Source organism: Mus musculus, chromosome 8, assembly GCF_000001635.26.
Source record: "Mus musculus strain C57BL/6J chromosome 8, GRCm38.p6 C57BL/6J".
NCBI classification, from domain to species: Eukaryota; Metazoa; Chordata; class Mammalia; order Rodentia; family Muridae; genus Mus; species Mus musculus.
In genome coordinates, this window is record NC_000074.6 from 94,651,642 (window position 1) to 94,674,804 (window position 23,163).

At 43.9% G+C, this 23,163-nt stretch overlaps 2 protein-coding genes across 4 annotated transcripts in view; both read left to right on the forward strand.

Moving 5' to 3' along the window:
* Positions 1-8,635, forward strand: part of Rspry1 (ring finger and SPRY domain containing 1) — a 58,336-nt gene extending 49,701 nt beyond the window's left edge. Inside the window, exons 14-15 of one of the 2 annotated variants that reach the window (NM_026274.4) lie at positions 2,586-2,690; positions 7,063-8,635. In NM_026274.4, coding sequence (NP_080550.3) covers positions 2,586-2,690; positions 7,063-7,159 — 202 coding nt within the window. In that variant the 3' untranslated portion in view covers positions 7,160-8,635. The remainder of the gene's footprint in view (positions 1-2,585; positions 2,691-7,062) is intronic. The other variant, NM_001359093.1, reaches the window with a different exon arrangement.
* Positions 8,636-14,958: 6,323 nt separating this feature from the next.
* Arl2bp (ADP-ribosylation factor-like 2 binding protein) lies at positions 14,959-22,816 on the forward strand. 2 transcript variants are annotated; one of them, NM_024191.2, is made up of 6 exons: positions 14,959-15,260; positions 15,956-16,017; positions 18,680-18,786; positions 19,654-19,739; positions 20,421-20,517; positions 21,376-22,816. In NM_024191.2, the coding sequence occupies exons 1-6, from the start codon at positions 15,223-15,225 to the stop codon at positions 21,475-21,477; spliced, it is 492 nt and encodes a 163-aa protein (NP_077153.1). In that variant the 5' UTR covers positions 14,959-15,222; the 3' UTR covers positions 21,478-22,816. The 2 variants fall into 2 exon arrangements, with proteins under 2 accessions (NP_077153.1, NP_077231.1); NM_024269.4 differs by lacking the exon at positions 14,959-15,260 and adding an exon at positions 15,450-15,589.
* Positions 22,817-23,163: the final 347 nt, after the last annotated feature.

Genomic DNA, 23,163 nt, shown 5'->3' on the forward strand with positions numbered 1-23,163 from the left:
TGGTTTGGCTTTTTTTGTATGGTTGGTTTTTGAGACAGGGTTTCTCTGTGTAACAGCCCTGGTTGTCCTGGAACTCACTCTGTAGACCAAGCTGGCCTCAAACTCAGATTCACCTGTTGGGTCTCCTGAATGCTGGGATTAAAGATGTGAGCCACCACAGCCCAACCAAAGTTTATCATTTTTTTAGCAGGGCAGCTGCCTGAGCCAGTATGAGGCATGGAATTTATATTACTAGTGTTCACTAGTAAGATAGTCCCTCAACATTTGAGGAGACCATACTGGCCAGGACATAGCTTATGTTGAACCATATATCATACCCATAAATCAATGCAATGAGAGCCTGGCTTCTGTTTTGAAACAAAGCATAGGTCTCTAAGCTGCCCTCTTCCTTTACCTTACCCCCTGTCTCAGTGAGTGGGCACTTTCAGATGCACTAGAACATGTGACAGTAAGAGCAGCAGAGTCCTGACAATGGTCTAAGAATATTAAGGCCATTTCCATTGGGTTTAGGGATCAGAGGTTAGTTCCTCAGAGTTTCTGTGCATTTTGTCTTGGTTCTTTTTTTTTTTTTAAGATTTATTTTATTAATATATGTAAGTACACTGTAGCTGTCTTCAGACACTCCAGAAGAGGGAGTCAGATCTTGTTGCAGATGGTTGTGAGCCACCAAGTGGTTGCTGGGATTTGAACTTTGGACCTTCAGAAGAGCAGTCGGGTGCTCTTACCCACTGAGCCATCTCACCAGCCCCTTGTCTTGGTTCTTGATAAAGATTATAAACTCTAGTTGCTCTTGGTGAAATTTGAGGTGACACCTCCCTTTCATCTGTGACACTTCAGTCCTTTGTTTATCCAGTCTGCTTTTTCTGGAACAAGGCTCATATATTACCTGAAGAGCACAACTCATCTATGGATGAGTTTTCCCCTGCATCCTCAGAGTTAAGCATCCCAGAATAGAAGTTAACTTTAATGGCCAACTTCGTGGCTGACTATTCACTTAACATTTAGAGTTTAGCCTATCCTGAGTAAGAACAACAGATTACATGTTAGGTCAACTTTGTTCTGAATCTAGACTAGACTTTGTTGTCTCTGACAAATACACAAAGTTTCTGACACACATACAGACCTATAACCTGAAGTACTACAGGGGCTGAAACAGGAGGGTTGCAACTAGTACCTAGAATTGTGTTGTTTATGTTGTGTTTATTCTCTTTACTGCTTATTCTTAACCTCTTTATTATGCAAATTCAAACACATACAAAAATGTAAGAGAATCATACAGTGAAGCACACATATCCTTAGCTACAGTAGTCCGCCACAATGGGTGGTCTTCTCACCCATTCTCCTGTGGTCTTCCCTCACCCATCTGTTAATAACCCCATTTCCATTCTAGTTTCTCTGTTGCTGCTGCCTAGAATGGTCTCCACAGACAGCAAGGCTCATGTCCTCTCCCTCGCTTGCCTCCTAAAGTTTCCTGAGTAAGCCCCTCCTTGGCTGCCATTATTCTAACCCCTGAACCTCACACACAGGAGCACTCCTTTTCCTCTTTTCCAGTTTATTTTTCGCCATGGTGTTCCTCAGCATTTAACATAATCAGTTTTAATTCTCTCTCCCCCACTGCCACACTAGAACAAAGGCTCTATAAAAGCAGATACTTTTCCTGGTTTGTTTTGGTTTGTTTTGTTTCCCTTTCTTTGTTTATGGATTGCCTTTTTTTTTTTTTTAAACTCTGTCAACTCTGGAGCCCAAGCTGCCCAAGACTCATGGAGGTCCCCCTGGCCTAGCTTCCCAAATGATGATTCTAGCAGTGTGCTACCATGCCTAGCTAAGGGTACTTATTTGGTCTCCTGTTCACTGCTGAATTACCAGGGCCTGGGGCAATGCCAGGCCCACAGCAAGCCTGTAAATGAATTTCAGGAGAGCAGTTCCGCTTGTCTGCTTTTCTGTATATTCTGCATGGAAGAATAATGGAAGGGTTCAAACCTGAGGTGTCTAAACTTGCAGGGAGTATACATGTCATAAACCCCTTTACCTTATGTGAAAACTGTGAGTGATTTTTCACCAAATTCTCAGTATATATGACTTAAATGGTTGCTGGTAAAAGAACACTGGATTAGAATGAAAGGGTCTGAATTTGATTCCTCTCCTCTCCTCCCCTCCCCTCCCCTTCCCTCCCCTCCCCTTTTCTTTGTTTGTTTGTTTGTTTGTTTGTTTGAGACAGGGTTTCTCTGTGTAGCCCTGGCTGTCCTGGAACTCACTCTGTAGACCAGGCTGGCCTTGAACTCAGAAATCCGCCTGCCTCTGCTTCCCAGGTGCTGGGATTAAAGGCATGCACCACCACTGCCCTGCTGAATTGGTTTCTATTTATTAAGTTCTTATATAAATCATTTCATTGCACTTTATCTTTGTATTTTTTGTCTATAAAATGGCAGTCAAGCCTCCTTCACTCTGCTGAAGCTGAAATGTATGAAACTTTACTGAACAAAGATTGTGGAGTGTATTTTCCCTGTTAGGGCTTTTTGAGAACTTTCATGCGCCCTACTGCTGACTCCTTATTGACAAAATGAATTTTGTATTGTTTTGCTCAGGCACAGGCGCCTTGCTCTGCTGAAGCAAGTCAGTATTCGCGAGAACTGCTGTTCGCTCTGTTGTGATGAGGTGGCAGACACACAGCTGAAGCCTTGTGGACACAGGTTAGAGACTCTGCTTTTTGGATCATCTTCCACACATCATATTCAGCAACATTCATCCTGTTCTTGAGCTACTTCTGAGGAGTTAGCAGATCTATAGCTATTCATCAGAGGCATTAGATTATTAGGACTCTAATGGGATGAATGAAGAATTAAGTTGCCAGGTAGTATCTGTTGCTTTCCAGCAAATACCTGGAGTAGAACAAACTGTCTGATATAGAAAGCCTAGGGTTTTATTTACTTTTTGGGGTTTTTTTTGTTTGTTTGTTTTGGGGCTTTTTTTGTTTATTTGGTTGGTTGGTTTTTGCTTTTTTTTTTTTTTTTTTGCTTTTTTGTTTACTCAGACAAACACACATACAAAAGTAGATTAGGGGATACAGAGTTTGAGACAGGGTTTCTTTGTGTAGCTTTGACTGTCCTGGAACTCACTCTATACATAAGGCTGGCATCAAACTCAAAAAGATCTGCCTGTGTCTGCCTCCTGAGTGCTGAGATTAAAGACATGCACTATCACGCCTGGTTTATATTTTTATATAAGCCAGGCTTACAACATTCAAAAGACTTGGTGCTGTTTGTCAGCATCTTGGGAAGGAAGTCATTTTGAAGTTACCTTCCTCACCAGCTTCTTTACATTCCTAAACATTGAAAAGGTGGAGCTTCCATACCATCTGACCAAATTTTAGCCCTGTGAAAAGAACATAGAGGACATCCTAGATCCTGTAGGACAGTGTCTAAGCATCACACCATAGCAGCAAATAAACTGAAAAAGCCATCCCCACTAACATTATACAGGAGAGCAAACAGTGTGGCAGCCTTAGCCTGATACATGCTGACAGTCTGATAGCAGCACTAATGCTGATAACACAAGCTGCCTGCATCCATCTATCCCAACACTATGTGTGTCTGTGGTCTTGACATATCTTTAGTCACCTTATTGCCCAGGGGTTTTGACCACAGATTGCCATGACTGGATCCTTGACCCAGAGTCTTCTGAAGTGGGTTAGAAGTGCATGCAGCAGATCTCCTTTTGCCTTAGCTATGGCAGTTTCTCTCCTATACCCCAGAACTTCTCAGATTAAACACCTTTGCACAATTTAGTTATCAGGGCCTTATAAACTGATTAAAAAAAATAAAGATCTGATACCTTCATACAGTTTTCCATCTTTCTTAATGGTAGGATCTAATCTTCATCTTTGAGCCCTTTGGCCCTTCTGATGGCCTCAAACACATTTAAGGACTAATTGATGATGTGTAAAGACTTAGAAGTAATTATCCTATGTAGCCAAAGTTTCTGGAACATCCAAAACAATGTTGGAAAGAAATGAAAGAATGACAAGGGTATTTAACACAATTCAGTCACATGGTATAAAGTCTGCACCTTTTCAGTGATTAGGAAGTAAAGAAGTTACAGTTACTTTTAAAGGTGGTGGTGAAGGAGGGAAATGAGGATAAAGTGAGTGACAAGAGTGACCCCTAGAATGCATCTGGAGGATATCATCCTGAGTGAGGTAACCCAATCACAAAAGAACACACATGATATGCACTCACTGATAAGTGGATATTAGCCCAGAAACTTAGACTACCCAAGATACAATTTACAAAACACATGAAACTCAAGAAGAAGGAAGATCAAAATGTGGCTACTTCATTCCTTCTTAGACTGGAGAACAAAATACCCATGGAAGGAATTACAGAGACAAAGTTCAGAGCTGATACAGTAGAAAGGACCATCCAGAGACTGCCCTGCCTGGGAATTCATCCCATATACAACCACCAAACCCAGACACCATTGCATATGCCAGCAAGATTTTGCTGACAGGACCCTGATATAGCTGTCTCTTGTGAGGCTATGCCAGTGCCTGACAAATACAGAAGTGGATACTCACAGTCATCTAATGGTTGGAACACAGGGCCCCTAAAGAAGGAGCTAGAGAAAGTACCCAAGGAGCTAAAGGGGTCGGCATCCCTATAGGAGGATCAACAATATGAACTAAAAGTACCCCCACAGAACTGTGTCTCTAGTTGCATATGTAGCAGAGGATGGCCTAGTTGGCCATCAATGGGAGGAGAGGCCCTTGGTCTTGGGAAGATCATATCCCCCAATACAGGGGAATGCCAGGGCCAGGAAGCTGGAGTGGGTGGGTTGGGAAGCAGGGTTGGGGGAGGGTATAGGGGACTTTGGGGGTAACATTTGAAATGTAAATGAAGAAAATATCTAATAAAAAAAGAAGTGAAAAAAAAAACAAATTGGGGGGGTAGGGGAAAGTGACCCCTAGACCCCTAGAGAAGACTGAAAGGACACCATTTCTCTTGCCATACTAAATGGTTGTGAAGTCTGCCTTTGCCTCCCTCCTGAAAGCACTAAGCCCAGATACTTTCACTGGTGAACCTTTAACTTTTTCAAGGGGAAAGTAGTTCAAATTTATCTAAATGTCTCTAGATCACATGCAAAATAAACCTACAGCACTATTCTTATAAAATCTGCATGGCAAACACACTAAAAGCTGAAAAGAAAACACCAAAATGCTCAGAAAACTTCTTTTTGTTTCGTTTTGGGTTTTTGTTGACATGGGGTCTCACTCTGTAGGCCTGACTGGTCTGGAACTTGCTCTGTAGACCAGGCTGGTCTTGTACTCATAGAACACCAGCTTCTGCCTCACAAGCCCTGGGATTAAAGACAGGAGCCACTACACCTGGCTATAAGACCACTTTTTAAAATTACGATTATATATCTAAATAAAATATTAGTAGCTAGAGGGAGAGCCTAGCACTTTCTGCTCCTGTAGAAGACGTGGGTTAGGTTCCCAGTCCCTACCTGGTTGCTCAAATCCATCTGCAACTCAAATTCTAAGAGATCCCATGCTTTCTGACCACTGAGGGCACCACGTATGCAAGTGGTGCACAGAAATATGGACATACAGGCAAAACCCACACATAAAATAAGTAAATCTAAAAAAGGTTTTAATAAATACAATAAGAAGCTGGCTGGTGGTGACAGCACACACCTTTAATCCCAGCACTTGGGAGGCAGAGGCAGGTGAATCTCATGAGTTCAAGGCAAGCCTTCTGGTCTGCCCAGTGAAATAATCTCAAATAAAGAACAGATAAAAATGTCCTTAACGATATTTTAAAATATTATATTTGAGCTAAATGCTAGCATCTTTTTTATTATCTTTGGGCAGTGCAGGAATAGAACCCAGACCCTCACACATGCTAGGCAAGTACTATACCACTGAAATGCTTTTCTTTTCTTTTTACTTTTATAAGTTTTGTTTGTTTTTTAGATGAGGTGTTGCTATAGAGCTCAGGCTGCTCTGCCTCAGCTTCATAAGTGCTAAAGCATTGTAGGTATGACCACGCACTCAGGAACTAGCATCTTTTTAATGGTGATATGCTGGAAGCATCCTAAGATGTCAGGGGCAAGACAAAGATGCTGCCACTGCCTTGATTGCTTTGATTTACAACATGAATAAAAGTCAGCACTTCTTGCTATATGCGTAAATACCAATCTGTTAGTAGATTTGTCTGAAAGCCCTTTTTGTTTGTTTGTTTTTTGTTTTGTTTTGTTTTTTGAGACAGGGTTTTTCTGAATAGCCCTGGCTGTCCTGGAACTCACTCTGTAGACCAGGCTGGCCTCGAGCTCAGAAATCCACCTGCCTCTGCCTCCCAAGTGCTGGGATTTAAAGGCATTGTGCCATCACTGCCGTCCTTTTTATACTGGCTTAGAAAACTGACAGAAACGTAAGAATGCATGCCAAGGAGTATGTCATGCTTCTATTAAAAAGCTAGGAGGTCTGGAGAGATGAATCAGCAATTAAGAATACTGGTTCAATTTCCAGCACCCACATGGAAGCTCAGAACCATATGTAATTGTTCCAGGGGATCCAGTGCCTTCTTCTGGCCACTGCAGGCACTGCACATGGTACACATATGCATAGATCAAACACTCATGCACATAACATTTTAAAAAACTGAAAATCTAATATGCAATATAGGCCTTGTGTCACATCTGTGATATAAGATGTATTTAGTAAATATCTCTAGGATAAATGACAAGTTGATAGAGGAAAAAAATAGCATACATCCCTGAACATCCAAAATACATACACATTCATGTGTGTGAGTATAATATGTACATATAGACTTTAGTGAACTATAAACAACTTCTTTAGCCTACAGAGGAGGAGGATTAAAGATAAAAATGGGAAGAGAAATTTAATTTTTATTTAACTTTTTTAATGTGATTTTTCCAAACCATGTATATATAATATTTACCCTTTCCCCAATATACTTGTTAACATTTTGGATTTAGCTAGCAGGTAGAATTTGTCCTTTAAAGCATTAATTTAACTGGCATTTATATCTTTTTCCTCAGCGACCTGTGCATGGATTGTGCCTTGCAACTGGAGACCTGCCCATTGTGTCGTAAAGAAATAGTGTCTAGAATCAGACAGATTTCTCATATTTCATGACACATGTGAAGAGATATCATGGACCTATTTCTACTCAATTCCAGCCAATGTTCAAAAAGAAAAAAAAAACCACAAACATCTCTAACCAGTTGTACGCACATTGAAACTTATAGCCATGGCCAGATTTTATGCTAAAATTGGTAGTTTATCAAAGACAAATTCTCTTAGTCTAATCCAACTTGCCATCCCTGAATTCCTTTTGAGGCCAAGGAAGGCTGAATGTCAGCAGGTGGGCCTGTGGTACTTCCATGAAAAATAACAGGTGGCAAGGGTCTCCTGAATACTGAAACCACGCCAGAATTCTTCATGTTGGGTTTATTTGATTGTTTAACACAAAGTGTTTTGTGTCTTAGTCTACAGTTTTTATTTTGGAGTGAAGTCATTTTGGAGAAGTAATTGACAGCGTGTCTGGGTTAAGTATCACTGGTCAGAGAACCCAGGTGTGTTAAGCTTGGATATTGCACTGCAAGACTTGAATCTATAAACGTAGCGTCGCTTAGATCACACAGGTCATTACTACAAACAGCACGAAGATCCTGAAAGAAGGTGCACAGACTGTAGGGAAAGAATAACAACAAAACCCAGTTTTTTTTTATATTTCAGTGATTCCAAAGAGCATTCTAGTTTTTTTAAACTACAGAAAATTGGTGGTATTTTCATCCATGGTGTTTCTATCCAGTTTCAGTACCCATGTTTTGTGAGGAAAATGTTTTACCAATGCAGGAGGAACTCTTAAACCAATTGCAATGTTAGACTGGAGAAAATTGGTAGTTAGTGTATCTTTGAGGTACCATCAAATCAGGTTTTTTTGTTTTGTTTTGTTTTTAAAAATTTTTTAATCAGTATTGTTTTGGGAAGTAATATACTTTGAAACTCTTCAATTAGTAATCTCTAGAAGACAGCCTGGGAACACATATTCTGTTGTTTCAAATAAATACATGTTTTTGAATAGCAAGTTCAATCATGAATTGTTGACTCTGTCTTCATCAAAAGTGTTTTATATCCCTCTCAGGGTCTCTGGTGAAGGCCTTCAAGAGTCCACTTTTTTCTCACAAAAAAAAAAAAAAAAATTGGAAGGTAGAATTGTAAATTTTTAAGACTTATTTCATAATGGTGTACCTCAGCAACTGCCTTTCAATTTATGCCAAGTCCTTACTTACTGAGTTTATACTTGAACAGTAGATGTCTTCTGAGTTTTACAGTGTGTTAAACTCACTGCACATCCTATTTCCTTCCTTTCCTTCTTTCTTGTTTGTGGTTCATTAAACCGGTCCTACAACGGAGGCGATCTCCTTCCTGGCTGTATGTGTTGGGGTGCTGGGGTTTCCTTGTGTCTCTCTGGTCTTCCATAAATCCAAATATATATATATATATACATATAAGTATATATAGATATAGTTATGTGTTCTTTCAGCTTGTGGCGAATGCAGTAATTTGCATTGAAGAATAAAATATCTGTTGCATTTTTTACTCTTAAGATTTCACAGCTCTCATTGGTGTCTTCTGCTAAAGCTCCTACTCCTCAGGGTGGAGAGAATCAAGTATAAGAAGGAAGGGAGAGAAGTCGGGCCTGCAATACCAGCACTCAGAAGGCTGAGACTGGAAGATTTATATGAATGCATTTTCAGCCAGCCTAGGTTACTACATAGTGAATTCCAGAATAGTCCGGGGTATATAGCACTGGATCTTTAGCTCAGTGGTAGAGTACTGTCTGGCATGCTCAAGGCCTTGTGTTCCTTTCCTGGCACCTCAAAGAAAAAGTTAAAGTTTAACTAGGTATGGTATATAGCAGCAAATTAGCTATACAGCTTTGTGTTCCCGATGGGTCACATGTGTGCACCCGCTCAAGAGCTATCTTGATTCTCAAAAGAAAGACACACACACACACACACACACACACGGCTAGGCAGTTCTAATCCTCTGCCCAGCTAGCATACATTTCCCTCCAGTACTACTGGTTCAACACCATCTAAATCTTTATCTTTGCTGCCCTGTTACCTTCTGAGCAGTCCCTCCCATAGTGCTGCTTTCCCTTTCTACCTACAACTTGGAGGAATTTTCTTCAGCTCTAAATCTGATCTGTCTCCCTCCGAGACATGGTGATCTCTCTCCTTCCTTTCTCCCAGTTCCTAGCCTGTACAAATCTAAAGATCCTGCCTCAGTCTACCTGCCCAGCCATTGACTCTCGATCAAAAACAATTGGGGGACAAGGTCCTTCAGCATTTGGGCATGCAGATTTCCTGATTTTGGGGGCCGAGTTAATTCAGAGCATTAGAACCAATCCCCAACATGCCTTTAGTCCCAGCACCAGGGAGGCAGAAGCAGGCCAACCACAGAGCTCCAAGCCACCCAGAACTACAAAGAGATCTTGTTTAATTACATGTCCATCTAGCAGCTCTTCACTGAGCAGCTATAATAGGTACTGGCACTTGCCTGTGTGACATGTCAGACACCTGCTTATGGAGTAGCAGCAGGAAGAAGCGGTGTAATTTCTATGTACTGTGACAATTTGCTAATGCCATGAAGGAAAAGAATATGCTGCCATGAACATAAGCATAGAGTTATGGAGAGAATTAGGCAGAACTACTTTAGATATTTGGCTAACGTATAGGTAGGGGAAGTTGTCAGAAGAAAACTAAGGGAGACATAAGGTCGTACCGGACAGAAGGGACTGAAGAAAGGTTACTAGTACTGGGTGCCTAGGTGGGTATAGTGCTGTGGACAGAGGTCCTCACTAAGGAAGAAAGCTGGTTCAGGACGATATGGTGAGAGGAGCTTGCTCTGCTGCCTGGAGGTCAGGGACTCCTCATGAAGCCCAGGTAAGGAGCTTGTATTTCCTCCTAAATACAGTAGAAAAAGGCAAGAAGGTGTTTATGAACCTTGGAAGTGCCTGGATAGTGTTCTTAGAGGATGACTCTGCCCTCTTTTTGGAGAATAAAAGAATAGCTCTGGAGTCAGAAAACCTAACAGGAGGCAAATGACTGCAGGAAGGAAAGTGCCAGCTTTCTAGAAGTCTCCCCTTGAACTTTGTTCCTAAGGTGTCCTGCTTTTCCTTTTCTTTTTTTTTTTTTTTTTTAACTTGGGGACTATTAAACAGCTTCAGCAGTAAACTCATTAAAACATTCAGGGTGGAAGCAAATTCATCTTGAAGCTTTAAAAGGAAGCAGACTGCATGTAGAGAAGGTGGCAAGCTGCATGGAGACACAGTGGAGCCACTCTGCCGAATATAACTGCTTTGCAAGAAAACTAGACTTTTTTATGTATGTATGTATGTATGTATATTTTTACAGTCAGTGCATTGCTATCAGAGGGAAAAAAAACAAATAAGTTTCAGCATTTCCCCAGCGATTTGTTAGGGGAAGTTTTAGAGTTTCAGCCAGAAAAATAGTAAATTGGGGTTTGGTGTTGGTTGGTTGGTTGGTTGGTTGGTTGGTTGGTTGGTTGGTTGGTTGGTTGGTTGGTTGTAGTATTTTGAGACAAGGTTTCTCTGTGTGGCCCTGGCTGTCCTGGAACTCACTTTGTAGACCAGGCTGGCCTTGAACTCAGAGACCTGCCTGTACCTGCCTCTCAAGTGCTAGGATTAAAGGCGTGCACCACCACCACTGCCCAACTTAAAATATTTTTCTTTTTTAATTTATTTTTATGTGTATTGGTGTTTTGCCTGCATATGTCTGTGTGAGATGCCCTGGAACTACTGTTAAAGACAGTTGTAAACTGCTGCACGAGTGCTGGGAATTGAACCCAGGTCCTGTAGAAGATCAACCAGGCTGCCGAGCCATCTCTCCTGCTATCTTCTTTCTTTTTCTTTTTCTTTTCTTTTCTTTTCTTTTCTTTTCTTTTCTTTTCTTTTCTTTTCTCTTTTCTTTTCTTTTCCTTTCTTTCTTCCTTCCTTTCCTTCTTTCTTTCTTTCTTTCTTTCTTTCCATCTTTTGAATAATATAAAGCAAGAAAAAAAATCACAGAGCTATTTGCAGTTCCAGAAAATAATGATTGAGCCACAGGGACGGAAATAACTACTGCAATAAGAAATGATTTTTATGATTTTAACCATCTTGAATTTGTATCCTTGAAAACCAGCTCTTTCCAAGGCTGTCCACTCTCTATCTTATACAATTGCCTATTCACTTAGGAAATTATGTGTTTCTTTTGTTGATTTTTGTTTTTGAGGCAGGGTGTCACTGTGAAGTTCCTATTGGCCTGTCCTGGAACTGGCTATGTAGACCAGACTGGCATGGAACTCACAGAGATCCCTCTGCCACCCAGTGCTAGAATTAAAGCTATGGACCACCACACTGAACAGAAATAGGTTTTGGGGGGTTTGTTTTGTTTTATTTTGTTTGTTTAAAAATTTATTTATTTATTATATGTAAGTACACTGTAGCTGTCTTTAGACACACCAGAAGAGGGCATCAGATCTCATTAGGGATGGTTGTGAGCCACCATGTGGTTGCTGGAATTTGAACTCAGGACCTCTGGAAGAGCAGTCAGTTCTCTTACCCACTGAGCCATCTCTCCAGCCCTATTTAGTTTTTTGTTTGTCAGTCTCACTATGTAGCTCTAGCTTTGCTAAAACTTGATATGCAGACCAGGCTGGTCTCAAACTCATGAGATCTGACTGCCTCTACCTCCCAAGTGCTGAGACTAAAGGCATGTGCCACTAGGCCCAACAGAAATAGTTTTAATGTAGCTAGTTATGGTGGTTTGTGCCTAGAATCCCAGCATTCTGGGGGCAGGAGATTTGTTATGCATTTGAGGACAGCTGGGTTACATTGTGAGTTCCAGGCTCACCTGAGCTACAGAGTTCAAGATCCTGTGCCCCCCCAAAAAATGAAAAACTGGGGCTGGAGAGATGGATCAGCAATAAAAAGCAATGGTGTTCTCCTAGAGGATTCAGCTTTAATCCCCTGCACCCACATTGTGTCTCACAGCCGTCTGTAACTCCAACTCCAGGTTATCCAACACCCTCTTCTGGTCTCCTCAGGCAACAGGCATACACATGATGCAGAGGTATACATGCAAGCAAAACATCTATACTCATAGAATAATTTTTTAAAGTTTTTTTTTTTCAATGAAAAAAGTGCTGGTAAGATACTCAGCAGGTGCCGGGTGGTGGTGGCGCACACCTTTAATCCCAACACTCGGGAGGCAGAGACAGGCAGATTTCTGAGTTTGAGGCCAGCCTGGTCTACAAAGTGAGTTCCAGGACAGCCAGGGCTATACAGAGAAACCCTGTCTCGGAAAACAAAAAAACAAAAAAAAAAGATACTCAGCAGGCAAAGGTTATTTGCCACCAAGCCTAACGGCTTGAGTTTGATCCCTGCTATCCATACTGTAGAAAGAGAACCAACTCCTACAAGCTGTCCTGGTCCTCAAGCACCGTGCACTGCCTTGTGCATGTAAACTCATACATGCAAAATGTAAGATTTTTTTAAACTTAAAGGAAAAAAAGCAGGATTTTTTTGCTGTTGGTTTGTCTTTAGACAGTGTCTCACTATTTAACCCTGACAGGCCTCGAACTAATAGAGATCCTCCTGCTTCTACCTCCCCAGTGCTGAAATTAAAGGCATGTGTCACCCTCCCCAGCTTTTTTTCTTTTTTAGAGAAGAGGGCATTGAATTAGAGCTAGAGCTGCCTGATAAGGGTGTTGCTGGGGACTGAACTCAAGAAAAACATGAAGTTGTCAACCTATGAGCCATTTCTTCAGCCTCTTTTTTTTCCCCAGATTTTATTTTATATGTAGAGTATCTTACCTGAAGGTTCTGCTCCCTATCTGTCGGAATATTGGGGAGGGGGTGCTATTTTTTATTATTTTTGTTTGTTTGTTTTGACGGGGTCTCTCATAGTCCTGGCTGGTCTAGAGCTCCCTTTGTAGACCAGACTGACCTCAAACATACCTACCTGCCTCTGCCTCCCAAGTGCTGGGATTAAAGGTGTACTTCATCATGCCTGACAGGAATACTTGCTCGAGTCCAATTGCTGTTGTGTGAGAAAACCCAAACACCTCCAGAAAGCCTGTATGGAGAGGGACTGACACCCTTCCCCAAGCCACTACCCCACCACCACCACAATCCTCACCAACTCCCAGCTGTGAGCCACCACTAAATTGCCACCCACCTGAGCTCTGTGAAAGTCATCTCAAGCTCCAGTGCAACCAAATGGAAAAAAGATATCCTTGCCAAGACCTTCCCAAAATGCAGATTAATAAGTAAATGAAATGTTTTAGTTCACTAGGTTTCTTGAGAGAGGAGTTGTAAAGAGCAATAGGTAACTAGTGGAGACAAATTTTTCATTCCTTTTCTCCGTGGATCCATGATTTGGAATCAGCAGGCAGTTCATGTATGTATTCAAAAGTAAATAGGATATAGAAAAAGGATCTAATAGGATCTTAGTTGTCTGCTCTGAGCTGTCTTACCAGTGCTCAATGGAACAGAATTTTTAGATGCTTGTCCTAGTTTGCTTATCAGAGCTGTGACAAAACACTAATCAAAACCAATTTGTGAGAAGAAAGGGTTTATTTTGTTTCCACTTCCATGCAACAGTCCATAACTGAGGGAAGTTGAGATAGGAACCTGAAGGCAGGAACTGAAGTAGATAAAGAAATGCTGTTAACTGGTTTGTTCTCCATAGCATGCTGAGCTTCCTTACATAGATCCTACACCTGCCCAGATATGGCACCACCCACAGAGGACTGGGCCTTCCCTCAGTCATTAAAATAATCCACATTCAAAACCAGGAGGTGATGGCACATGGCCTTTAATCCAAGTGCTTGGAAGGCAGAGGCAGGTGAGTCTCGAGTTCAAGGCCAGCTTGATCTACAGAGTGAGTTCCAGGACAGCCAGGGCAACACAGAGAAACCCTGTCTTGATGAAAAAAGACAGACACACACAAAATCAACTTCTTTCCAGGTCACTCAGGTCAAGCTGACAAAAAACCTACCAGCACGCCTGTCTTCAGCTTGACCAGGATACTCTGATCTTCCAGTGTCTTTGAAATCATCTTGGTTCCTGATGCTGTTAAGATAGATCCATGGATACACATTTTATGTCCATTCCAAAATGATTCAGATTGGCCACGTAACCCTAATTCATACCATAAATTTTCTAGTTATGTACTACACATTTGGCTAAAAGGTATCAGACCACCAAAGAGGCATGCTTAAAAAGGGGGCGGGGGGGGGGGGCGATCCCAGGAAACCTTTCTTCATGGTGTGGCAGTTTTAGAGGGGACTTTCTCCAAAGCAGTTATTCAATTTCTGATTACATCTCTCTCAGTGGTTGTCAACATTTTTGTGCTGCATAATTACCCAAGGAACCACTTACTGCCTAATAATTGTTTACGGGTTTGGTGCGAGTAAGCTGGCAGCAAACTCACTATGTAGCTGAGCAGGTCTTGAATGCCTTAAACCTCCACCTTCCAAGTGCTGGGACTACAGACGCATGCCACAACGCACTGCTTTTGATTTGAAGATCACAAATTAAGTTACAAGTCATCCACTTAATGCCGTGGACCCTTCCATACTTCCAAGAAGTAACTCTCTAGTAAATCAGACGTCTGCATTATCTAGGACAAACTATGAGAGTGGCTTTCGAGCAATTTGGCTATTTCTAGCGCTCTTAAAACACGGTTTCAACTACCTGATCTTTACAATTCCTAAATTGAAAATGAAGAAACCGAGGCTCTTGGCTCCAATTCTTTCATCCAGAAAAAAAAAAAAAAAGTCTACTGCCACCATTTTTTGCAGTCTTCTGCGTGAGACCGGGAACCTGAGGCTGTGATTGGCTGCTGGAACCGCGGGTAACCATAGTGACAGGAGGCGGGGCTGCGAGCTCCGTCTGCCCTAACACACCGGCGGGGTAGCCCCGCGAGAGGCCGGCGGGCGCTGGGCCCAGCCAGGAGCCGCAGCCCCGTCCTCGCGCGATCGCCGGGCGGGGCGTGGGTGCGGCCTTCTGCGGGCCCTTGATGCAGTTGAGGCCGCGCGGGTCAGAGAGGATCCCGGCCCGGCGGCGGGCGCGGTAGGAAGCGGCAGGGCCCCGGGCCCGGGCCGGTGACTGCGGCGCCCCTACGATGGACGCCCTAGAAGAAGAGAGCTTCGCGCTGTCCTTGTAAGTGAAGCGGCCAGGGTCTGCTCGACCTCGGCCTGCGGACGTCCTCTGGGTTGCGGGCTGGCCGGTCGAGGCTCCGCTCTAGCGGGGCGTTTTCTTCCCGTGGCCACCACGGGCATATGTCACAGATAACCAGCGCTTCCATCACAATCCTCTGGCCTCAATCGTGGCCGTCAGCAAAAACCCAGAGGCCTTGAGCTGCCCAGGCTGGCGGCGGCCTCACCGCCTGTCTAAAGCCACTCCTGACCAGTTACCCCCTAGGCCGGTGCCACTCCCGCGTGCGGTCACATTCACCAGCAGATAGGTGTGGCGTTAAGAGCCAGGATGCGGTGAGTAAATCCTGCGGGTAATAAACGCGGAAGTATGAAGTTGTGCCGCACCAGCCTCAGCTACCCAAATTGTTGGCTGCTTTTGTGATTGTCATACCGGTTTTCGTCACGAGTGTTTTCCTGTGTTTGTAATTTCTGTACTAGACAATAATCCTTGATTGGTGAAACTGAGTGATGGGAGGATCATCTTGCTATTATTTTTATGCACGTTGGGAATCTTACATTTTAAAAAATGCTAGTGGGCTTTGTTGTGATTGCCTGGTGTGTGCAAGGCCTTGGGTTCAATGCCCTTACCCACAGAAAACACAAGTTCAGCTCGAAAAATAATTATTTGGACCGGCACCTAATCCTGATGTGTTTTTTCAGCTCCTCCGCCTCTGATGCAGAATTTGATGCTGTGGTTGGATGTTTAGAGGACATTATTATGGGTAAGTTTCGACACTACTAAGTGACTTGTGCCCCTCTAGTTCCTATGGTCAATTCCTTGATTTAAATCAAGTAGACCCTTGCTTTACAACAATTTTTTAATGTATTCATTTACATATGTGATGGATCGTGGGTGGGGTTGTTGCCAGGAGACTATGGCTATGTGGAGCTCAGAGGACAACTTTGTGGAGTTGGTTCTCTCCTTCCACCTTCATGTGAGTTCTGAGGGTTGATCTCGGGTCACCCGTCTTACACAGCAGTGCCTTCAGCCCCCAAGCCATCTCAACACCCCAAACCTCTGCTTATAAGGGCATGCAGAGAAATAAATGTGAAGAGTTGATTTTCAAAACACAAAACACTGAAATTTTAACACACCGCACAATGTAATAGTAAGCAAGCCATACTGAGTTTTGTTGTCTTTATAAACAATCTGTGGGTCAGCAAGATGGCTTAGTGTGGGTAGTGGCACTCGCCCACAAGCCTGACAACCTTAGTTTAATCCCCAGGGTCCACAAGGTGGTACTGGCTCCCTAAAGTTGTCTTCAGACTTCCATACACAGGCTGTAGCAGGCATGCGCCTACTTGAAAACAAAATAAGTAAAATTATAATTTAAAGAAGAAAGAACCCAAAACCTAGTATGTGGCACACCTCTATAGTCTCAGCACAGGTGGGTAGAGGCAAGAAGATAGGAGAGTTCAGGTCCTGGCTCTGCCCTCTAAGCTCTCATGCCTTTTAATTAATGGCCATTGATTGAAGGTTTCAGAGGAGACCAATTTAGGAAACCAGTTAACTGGCAGATAGGACAGAGCTCTTGGCCAGGCTTCAGGTGATATTGACCAATTTTATTTCACACAGGCAATAAGAAAATTTTTGGTTGTTATATCGTTTTGAGCTTTAACATTTTCATGCTATAGAACAGAACATAAACCCTAACCCTCTACAGCACTTGTCCATGCAGGAAACTGGGTGTCAGATCTCATTGGATCTCTTCATTTTCTTTTGTTGTTTGCCTTAGGGTTTGTATTCCTGCACAAAAGCATCATGACTAAGAAGCAAGTTGGGGAGGAAAGGGTTTATTCACCTTCATTTCCACATTGCTGTTCATCACCAAAGGAAGTCAGGACAGGAACTCACACAGGGCAGGAACTTGGAGGCAAGAGCTGATGCAGAGGCCATGGAGGGTGCTACTTATCGGCTTGCTTCCCCTGGCTTGCTCAGTTTGCTTTCTTATAGAACCCAGGACTACCAGCCAGGGATGGCACCACCCACAATGGGCTGGGCCCTCCCCCTTGATCACTAATTGAGAAAATGCCTTACAGCTGGATCTCATGGAGGCATTTCCCCGAGGGAGGCTCCTTTCTCTGTGATAACTCCAGCTTGTGTCAAGTTGACACACAAAACCAGCCAGCACAATGTTGTTTTTTAGTTTTTGGGTTGTTTTTGATATTGTTTTGTTTTGGGTTTTTTTAAGATTTATTTACTTATTTCATGTATATGAGTACACTGTCACTGTCTTTAGACAGACCAGAAGAGGGCATTGGATCCCATTAAAGATGGTTGTGAGCCACCATGTGGTTGCTGGGAACTGAATTTAGGACCTCTGGAAGAGCAATCAGTGCTCTTAACCACTGAGTCATCTTTCTAGCCCCCTTGATATTGTTTTTTGAGACAGGGTTTCTCTGCGTAGCCCTGGCTGTCCTGGAACTCTGTAGAGCAGGCTGGTCTTGAACTCAGGAATCCGCCTGCCTCTGCCTCCCAAATACTGGGATTAAAGGCGTGCGCCACCACTGCCCGGCCGCTTTATATTCTTGATGCATTGTTTTATTGGTTGGTTTGGTGTTAAGAGTTTTGTTTTTAGGGTCTAACATCCAGGCAAGCCTTGATCTTCCTGTCTTCTTGCCTCAGGCTCCAAGAACTAGGATTGCAGGTGGGGCGTGGCAGAGGCAGGTGGATTTCTGAGTTCGAGGCCAGCGTGGTCTACAGAGTGAGTTCCAGGACATCCAGGGCTACACAGAGAAACCCTGTCTCGAAAAACAAAAGAAAAAAATGAGTAAATGAAAATGTAATTTAAAAAGCATGTTAAGGAGAAATACCAGATAGCTCTTCATGGGCAATTAGTGTATCGGTATGGCTCTCCCTGGCCTTCGATCGAGCGCTCGCGTGTGTTCTCTCTCTCTCTCTCTCTCTCTCTCTCTCTCTCTCTCTCTCTCTCTCTGTGTGTGTGTGTGTGTGTGTGTGTGTGTGTGTGGTTTGCCCTTTTTTTTGTTTTGTTTGAAACAAGTTTTCTCTATGTAGCCCTGTCTACCTGGTTTTTGCTCTGTAGACCAGACCAGCTTCATACTCAGGTCCCCCTGCCTCTGCCTCCTGAGTGCTGGGTTAAAGCTGTGCACCAGCACTGCCTGCTGTGGTGGGTAGCTGTAACCCCAGCACTCAGAGTCGGAAGGATGGCTACAAGTCCAAGGCCAGCCTGGTCTACAATTCCAGGTCAGCCAAGAATATGTATTTATGGAAATCCTATCCCAAAAGCTAAAAATGAAACAGTCGCAAGGACTTATAAGCCTGGCAAGTGCTTACTTTAAAAGGTTAACATTTTAAATTTTAGGTATATTTTACTAAATTTTAAATTTTACTAAATTGCAAATACATTTACTAAATTGTATCAGATGATGAGTTCCAGTTATTGCAGAGAAACTTCATGGACAAGTACTACCAGGAATTTGAAGACACAGAAGAGAATAAACTCACCTATACACCCATTTTTAATGAATATGTAAGTAGATCTGTTTCTCCTACCAGGAAAATTAAGATTTCTTTGAAATCTGAACTTAGATCCGTTATGCATAATTAATATATACTATTAAAAAGTTTAAATTAGAATCAAAAAAAATGTTATAAAGCATGGTGGCACCTGCAGCCACCTGCCACTCAAGAGGCTGAGGCAGGAGGATGGCTTCAAGTTAGAAGCCTGCCTGAGCTACCTAGTACATTTCAAGTTAGTTTAAGCAAGATTATTTTTTTAATTAAAAAAAAAGTTGGCGCTAGTTTACTTTTTATATATGCCAGCACGGCCGGGGGGGTTGCTGATTAGAATCTGGTTTAGATCATTTCTCTCTTGCCAGATCTTGGAGCTATTCCTAAAGGGTTTTCATGAAGTAGTTGGTGAGCCTGCAACTTCTGGTTTAAAACAAGTTTGCCTTCAGCATGCTCTTGCCCTCGGCTGTGATACCTTCCATGTATCTGCTGTGAAAGAACAGGGCCAGCAAAGCAGCCAGTGGGTAAAACGTAAAGACAAGGGAGAGAGCTGGTTCCATAGGAGTTGTCCTTGGATGTCCACATGCACACTGTAGCACATACATGCCCACTCACGTACATCATGTACCCAGTAGTGATAAGTAATATAAAAAGCATAGGGCTGGACAGATGGCTCCCAGAGGACTGCAGAGCAGCGGTGGCTCACAATTACCTGTAACTCTAATTCCAGAGGATCTGACACCCTCTTCTGGTCTCTGCCGCTGTCTGCACTCAGGGCTTATGTGTGTGCAGGTGTGCAGGCGCGCGCACGCACACGCGCCCACACACAGGGTCTCAGGTAGTGGCCAGAGGACCCACACCTCCCTGTTTTCGCTGTGTCCTGCAGATCTCCCTGGTAGAGAAGTACATTGAAGAGCAGTTGCTGGAGCGTATCCCAGGCTTCAACATGGCGGCCTTCACAACCACGCTGCAGTGAGTTGAGCCCGACTCTGGGTCTGTGCTTCTCATTTCCCTCTCCTAGACTGAAGAAACCCCACTCTCTTCCTTGTCATCACTGAGAACACTGGGTGGCTGGGTCCTGAGTGGGAGTGGGAGCCTTTGCAAGGCTTTTTTTTTTTTTTTTTTTTGTTTTTCAAGACAGGGTTTCTCTATATAGCCCTGGCTGTCCTGGAACTCACTCTGTAGACCAGGCTAGGCTGGCCTCGAACTCAGAAATCCACCTGCCTCTGCCTCCCAAGTACACTACCCAGCAGCTTTTTAAGAGATTTTTAAATGTATGTGTATGTGTGAGAGCCTGCATGAGTTCATGTGTACCGTGTGCATACAGGACCCTCCAGAGGCCAGAGGAGGGCTTTAGTACCTCTAGAACTGAGTTGCAGGCAATTCTGAGTGTCCACAGGCTACAAGAAATAACCCTGGGTCCTCTGCAAGAGCAGCAAGTGCTCTTAACCACTGAGCCCTCTCTCCAACCACTCTTAGGGGGGATGGGGCCGGGGGACAGGGTCTCTTATAGCCAAGGCTGGTCACACGCCTGATCCTTCTGCCTCCACCTCCCAGGTGCTGGTAGACATACCCCACCATGCCTAGCCTATGCATCTTGAAGGGAGTCTGTCTCCCTGTTCATTCACAACGCCATCACTCTGTCTTTTGCAGGCACCACAAAGATGAGGTGGCTGGCGACATCTTTGACATGCTGCTCACATTCACGGATTTTCTGGCTTTCAAGGAGATGTTCCTGGACTACAGAGCAGTAAGTTATGACTGCTTCCCTACTTAGCCTCGAGGAACCACACAGAAATTAGAGGGCAGCACTATAGAGACAACTACCTGCCCTGCCTCCTCTGTCTTTTGTCCCCCTCAACCCTTATAATGGTTCGTGTTAGTTTGGTGGCTTTTGAGAATATGTAGTGCTGCTCCATTCTGGCCAGGACCTTTCTATGTTTTGATGAAACAGGCTCAGAGCTTCCAAAAAAAGAAGTCTCATTATGTCACTTCATGCAGGCTCCTTTAAAAAAGAAAAAGGAGCCACCTTGTTTACTTATGTATGCATTTATTGAGACAAGAGTGTTACTATATACCCTAGAGTTTGCTATGTAAACCAAGCTGGCCTCAAACTCAGACATCCTCCTGCCTCAACTGCCTGAGAACCTGGATTAAAAGCATGGCACTATGCCCATTCCTAGTTAGTCATATTTTTTAAATTTAGTTTATTATTTTTTATATGTATAAGTGTCTGCCTGCACGTATGTCTGTACACCACATACGTGTATGTCTGGTGCCTATGGAGGCCAAAAGATCAGGTAGTATCCCCTAGGACTGCAATTAGTGACAGTCGGGTGCTAGGATGGCGGGAATCAAATCCAGGTCCCCTGGAAGAGCAGTCGGTGATTTTTAACCACCAAGCCATTTCTCGGTCCCCAAGAAAGGCTAGGGCCATAGTTGAGAGAGGCAATAGCCTGCTGTAAACCTGCTTGCCCCTCTCTGTATGCTCCTTGGTACCTCACACACCTTCCAGCTATCCCCACCATCCCCCCATCCCAGATGCTCCTGAATCCGGAAAGCTTTCTCCATTCCTGGTGTCTTCAAGTTCTCTTGGTTTCTCCTGTAGGAAAAGGAAGGCCGAGGACTGGACTTAAGCAGCGGCTTGGTTGTGACTTCTCTGTGTAAGTCATCTTCTACGCCAGCTTCCCAGAACAACCTGCGGCACTAGGTCCCACCTTCGCACAACCGGTGTGATTGACATGAGTTCACCAGACCAGCAGGCTCCGAGAAACATGGGCTAATGATGACAGGTGTATCCTGCAAAGACCCTCTGTGCCACAGCCCTTTGTTCATGTGAAGTATTGATAAGTCCTGGAAAACACGACTGACCTTGCTGGCCCTTGTCCAGAAACTCCTTCCCCTAGTCCGCTACCCTCATGTTCCCTGCTCCAGGTGCTTCTGAGTGGCTCCTCAGGCACAGGCCCGGGTTGGCCACCTCACCTGGGGGCTGTCCTCCAGCAACATGGTAGTGTAGTGTGTCAACAGTGTGGAGACCACACTGTTGTGAGCCCTTCATCCTGCAGGCTTTAGTGAGTCTATGTTCTCCCAGTTTTCACCTGGGTCCCCTTCAGGCCTCAGCCTCAATGGGGCTTTTGTTTGGGCATGTTGATCTAGGGAGTTACAGACCAGCTGTCTGTCCTGGTTTCTGAATCTCCTGCGATTACAGCTTGATTGGCTGTGGGGATCCACCGAGAGAGCTGCCCTCTACCCACAAGTGAAGAAGAACTCCCGACCTTACATTAGCAATCCTTTTACCAGTGAGTGAGTCCTGCTGGTCTTGATGTAGCCCTACTGTTCTCTATGACTCTAAGCATTATTTTTAAGAAACTTATTTTTATAGATGAAAACTCAGGCTAACCTAGTGAGTATGATCTTGGAATGCCCATGATCAACCACTTAAAGATCAAAGTATTATATGCTGTGTGCTTCGTAGCTGTGAGTGTTGCGAGTGCGAATGTGCTTTCCGACGGGTTCTCCTTGCTGGGCACCAGAACAAAGAGGCTGTGTGCTAGAAGTGGACCGCGGCTCTGTCAGGACAGCATGCGAGGTGTGCTTGTGCATGCTTGTGTGCAGTCCTTCGTGTAGGCCAGTGAGCTGGGGGGGTTATTGGGGGTAGGGACTCTGCTGTTTGTTTTCATACAATCTCTCCTGCTAAGTTGATGCTCCCCTGATCCAGCTCAGCCTGGGGGTGGGGGTGGGGGCAGGACACAGATTTCTGGTCCTCTGTCATCTTTGGTGGACTGCCACCAAACAGAAAGCATGTGTATCACATCTCTAGAAAGAAGACGAAAACAGTTCAAACCCTAATGCGTACTTTTGACTTTAACTTTTATAGTAAACAGACTCCGTGCTGACTTTCCATGTGACCATTAGACTTTAAGGGATATAAGCTAAGCTCCGTGTTTTTTTCTGTAGCTGTGTGTCATTTAGTACTTTTGTAAAATGAGTAAAATTTGAGGTGTTTGGCAAGAATAATCACTTGATGTGCATTGTCCATTTTAATGTATCTACTGACCTCCGGTTATTGTTGCTTTGGTCTTTTGAGATCAAAGGCCCTCTCTGTAACTGTCAACTCTCAGTGACCTTCCCCTTCCTGCCCCTCCTATAATCAGGGCTGCAGTCAGATGCTGAAAGCACTCAGTAAGGTTTGCTGCTCAGCCTGCCTGGTTAGAAAGAAGGAAGTGGACAAATACAGAGAGGAAATACCGGGGAAGGGCGAAGGGTCTGCAGAGGTGGCTCAGTGGCTGAGAGCCCTTGCTGCTCTTGCCGAGGGCCCTGGGTCAGTTCACAGCACTCGCACTAACTCCAGCTTCAGGGAATCCAGTGCTCTCTTCTGCTTCCTGACACCCAGATA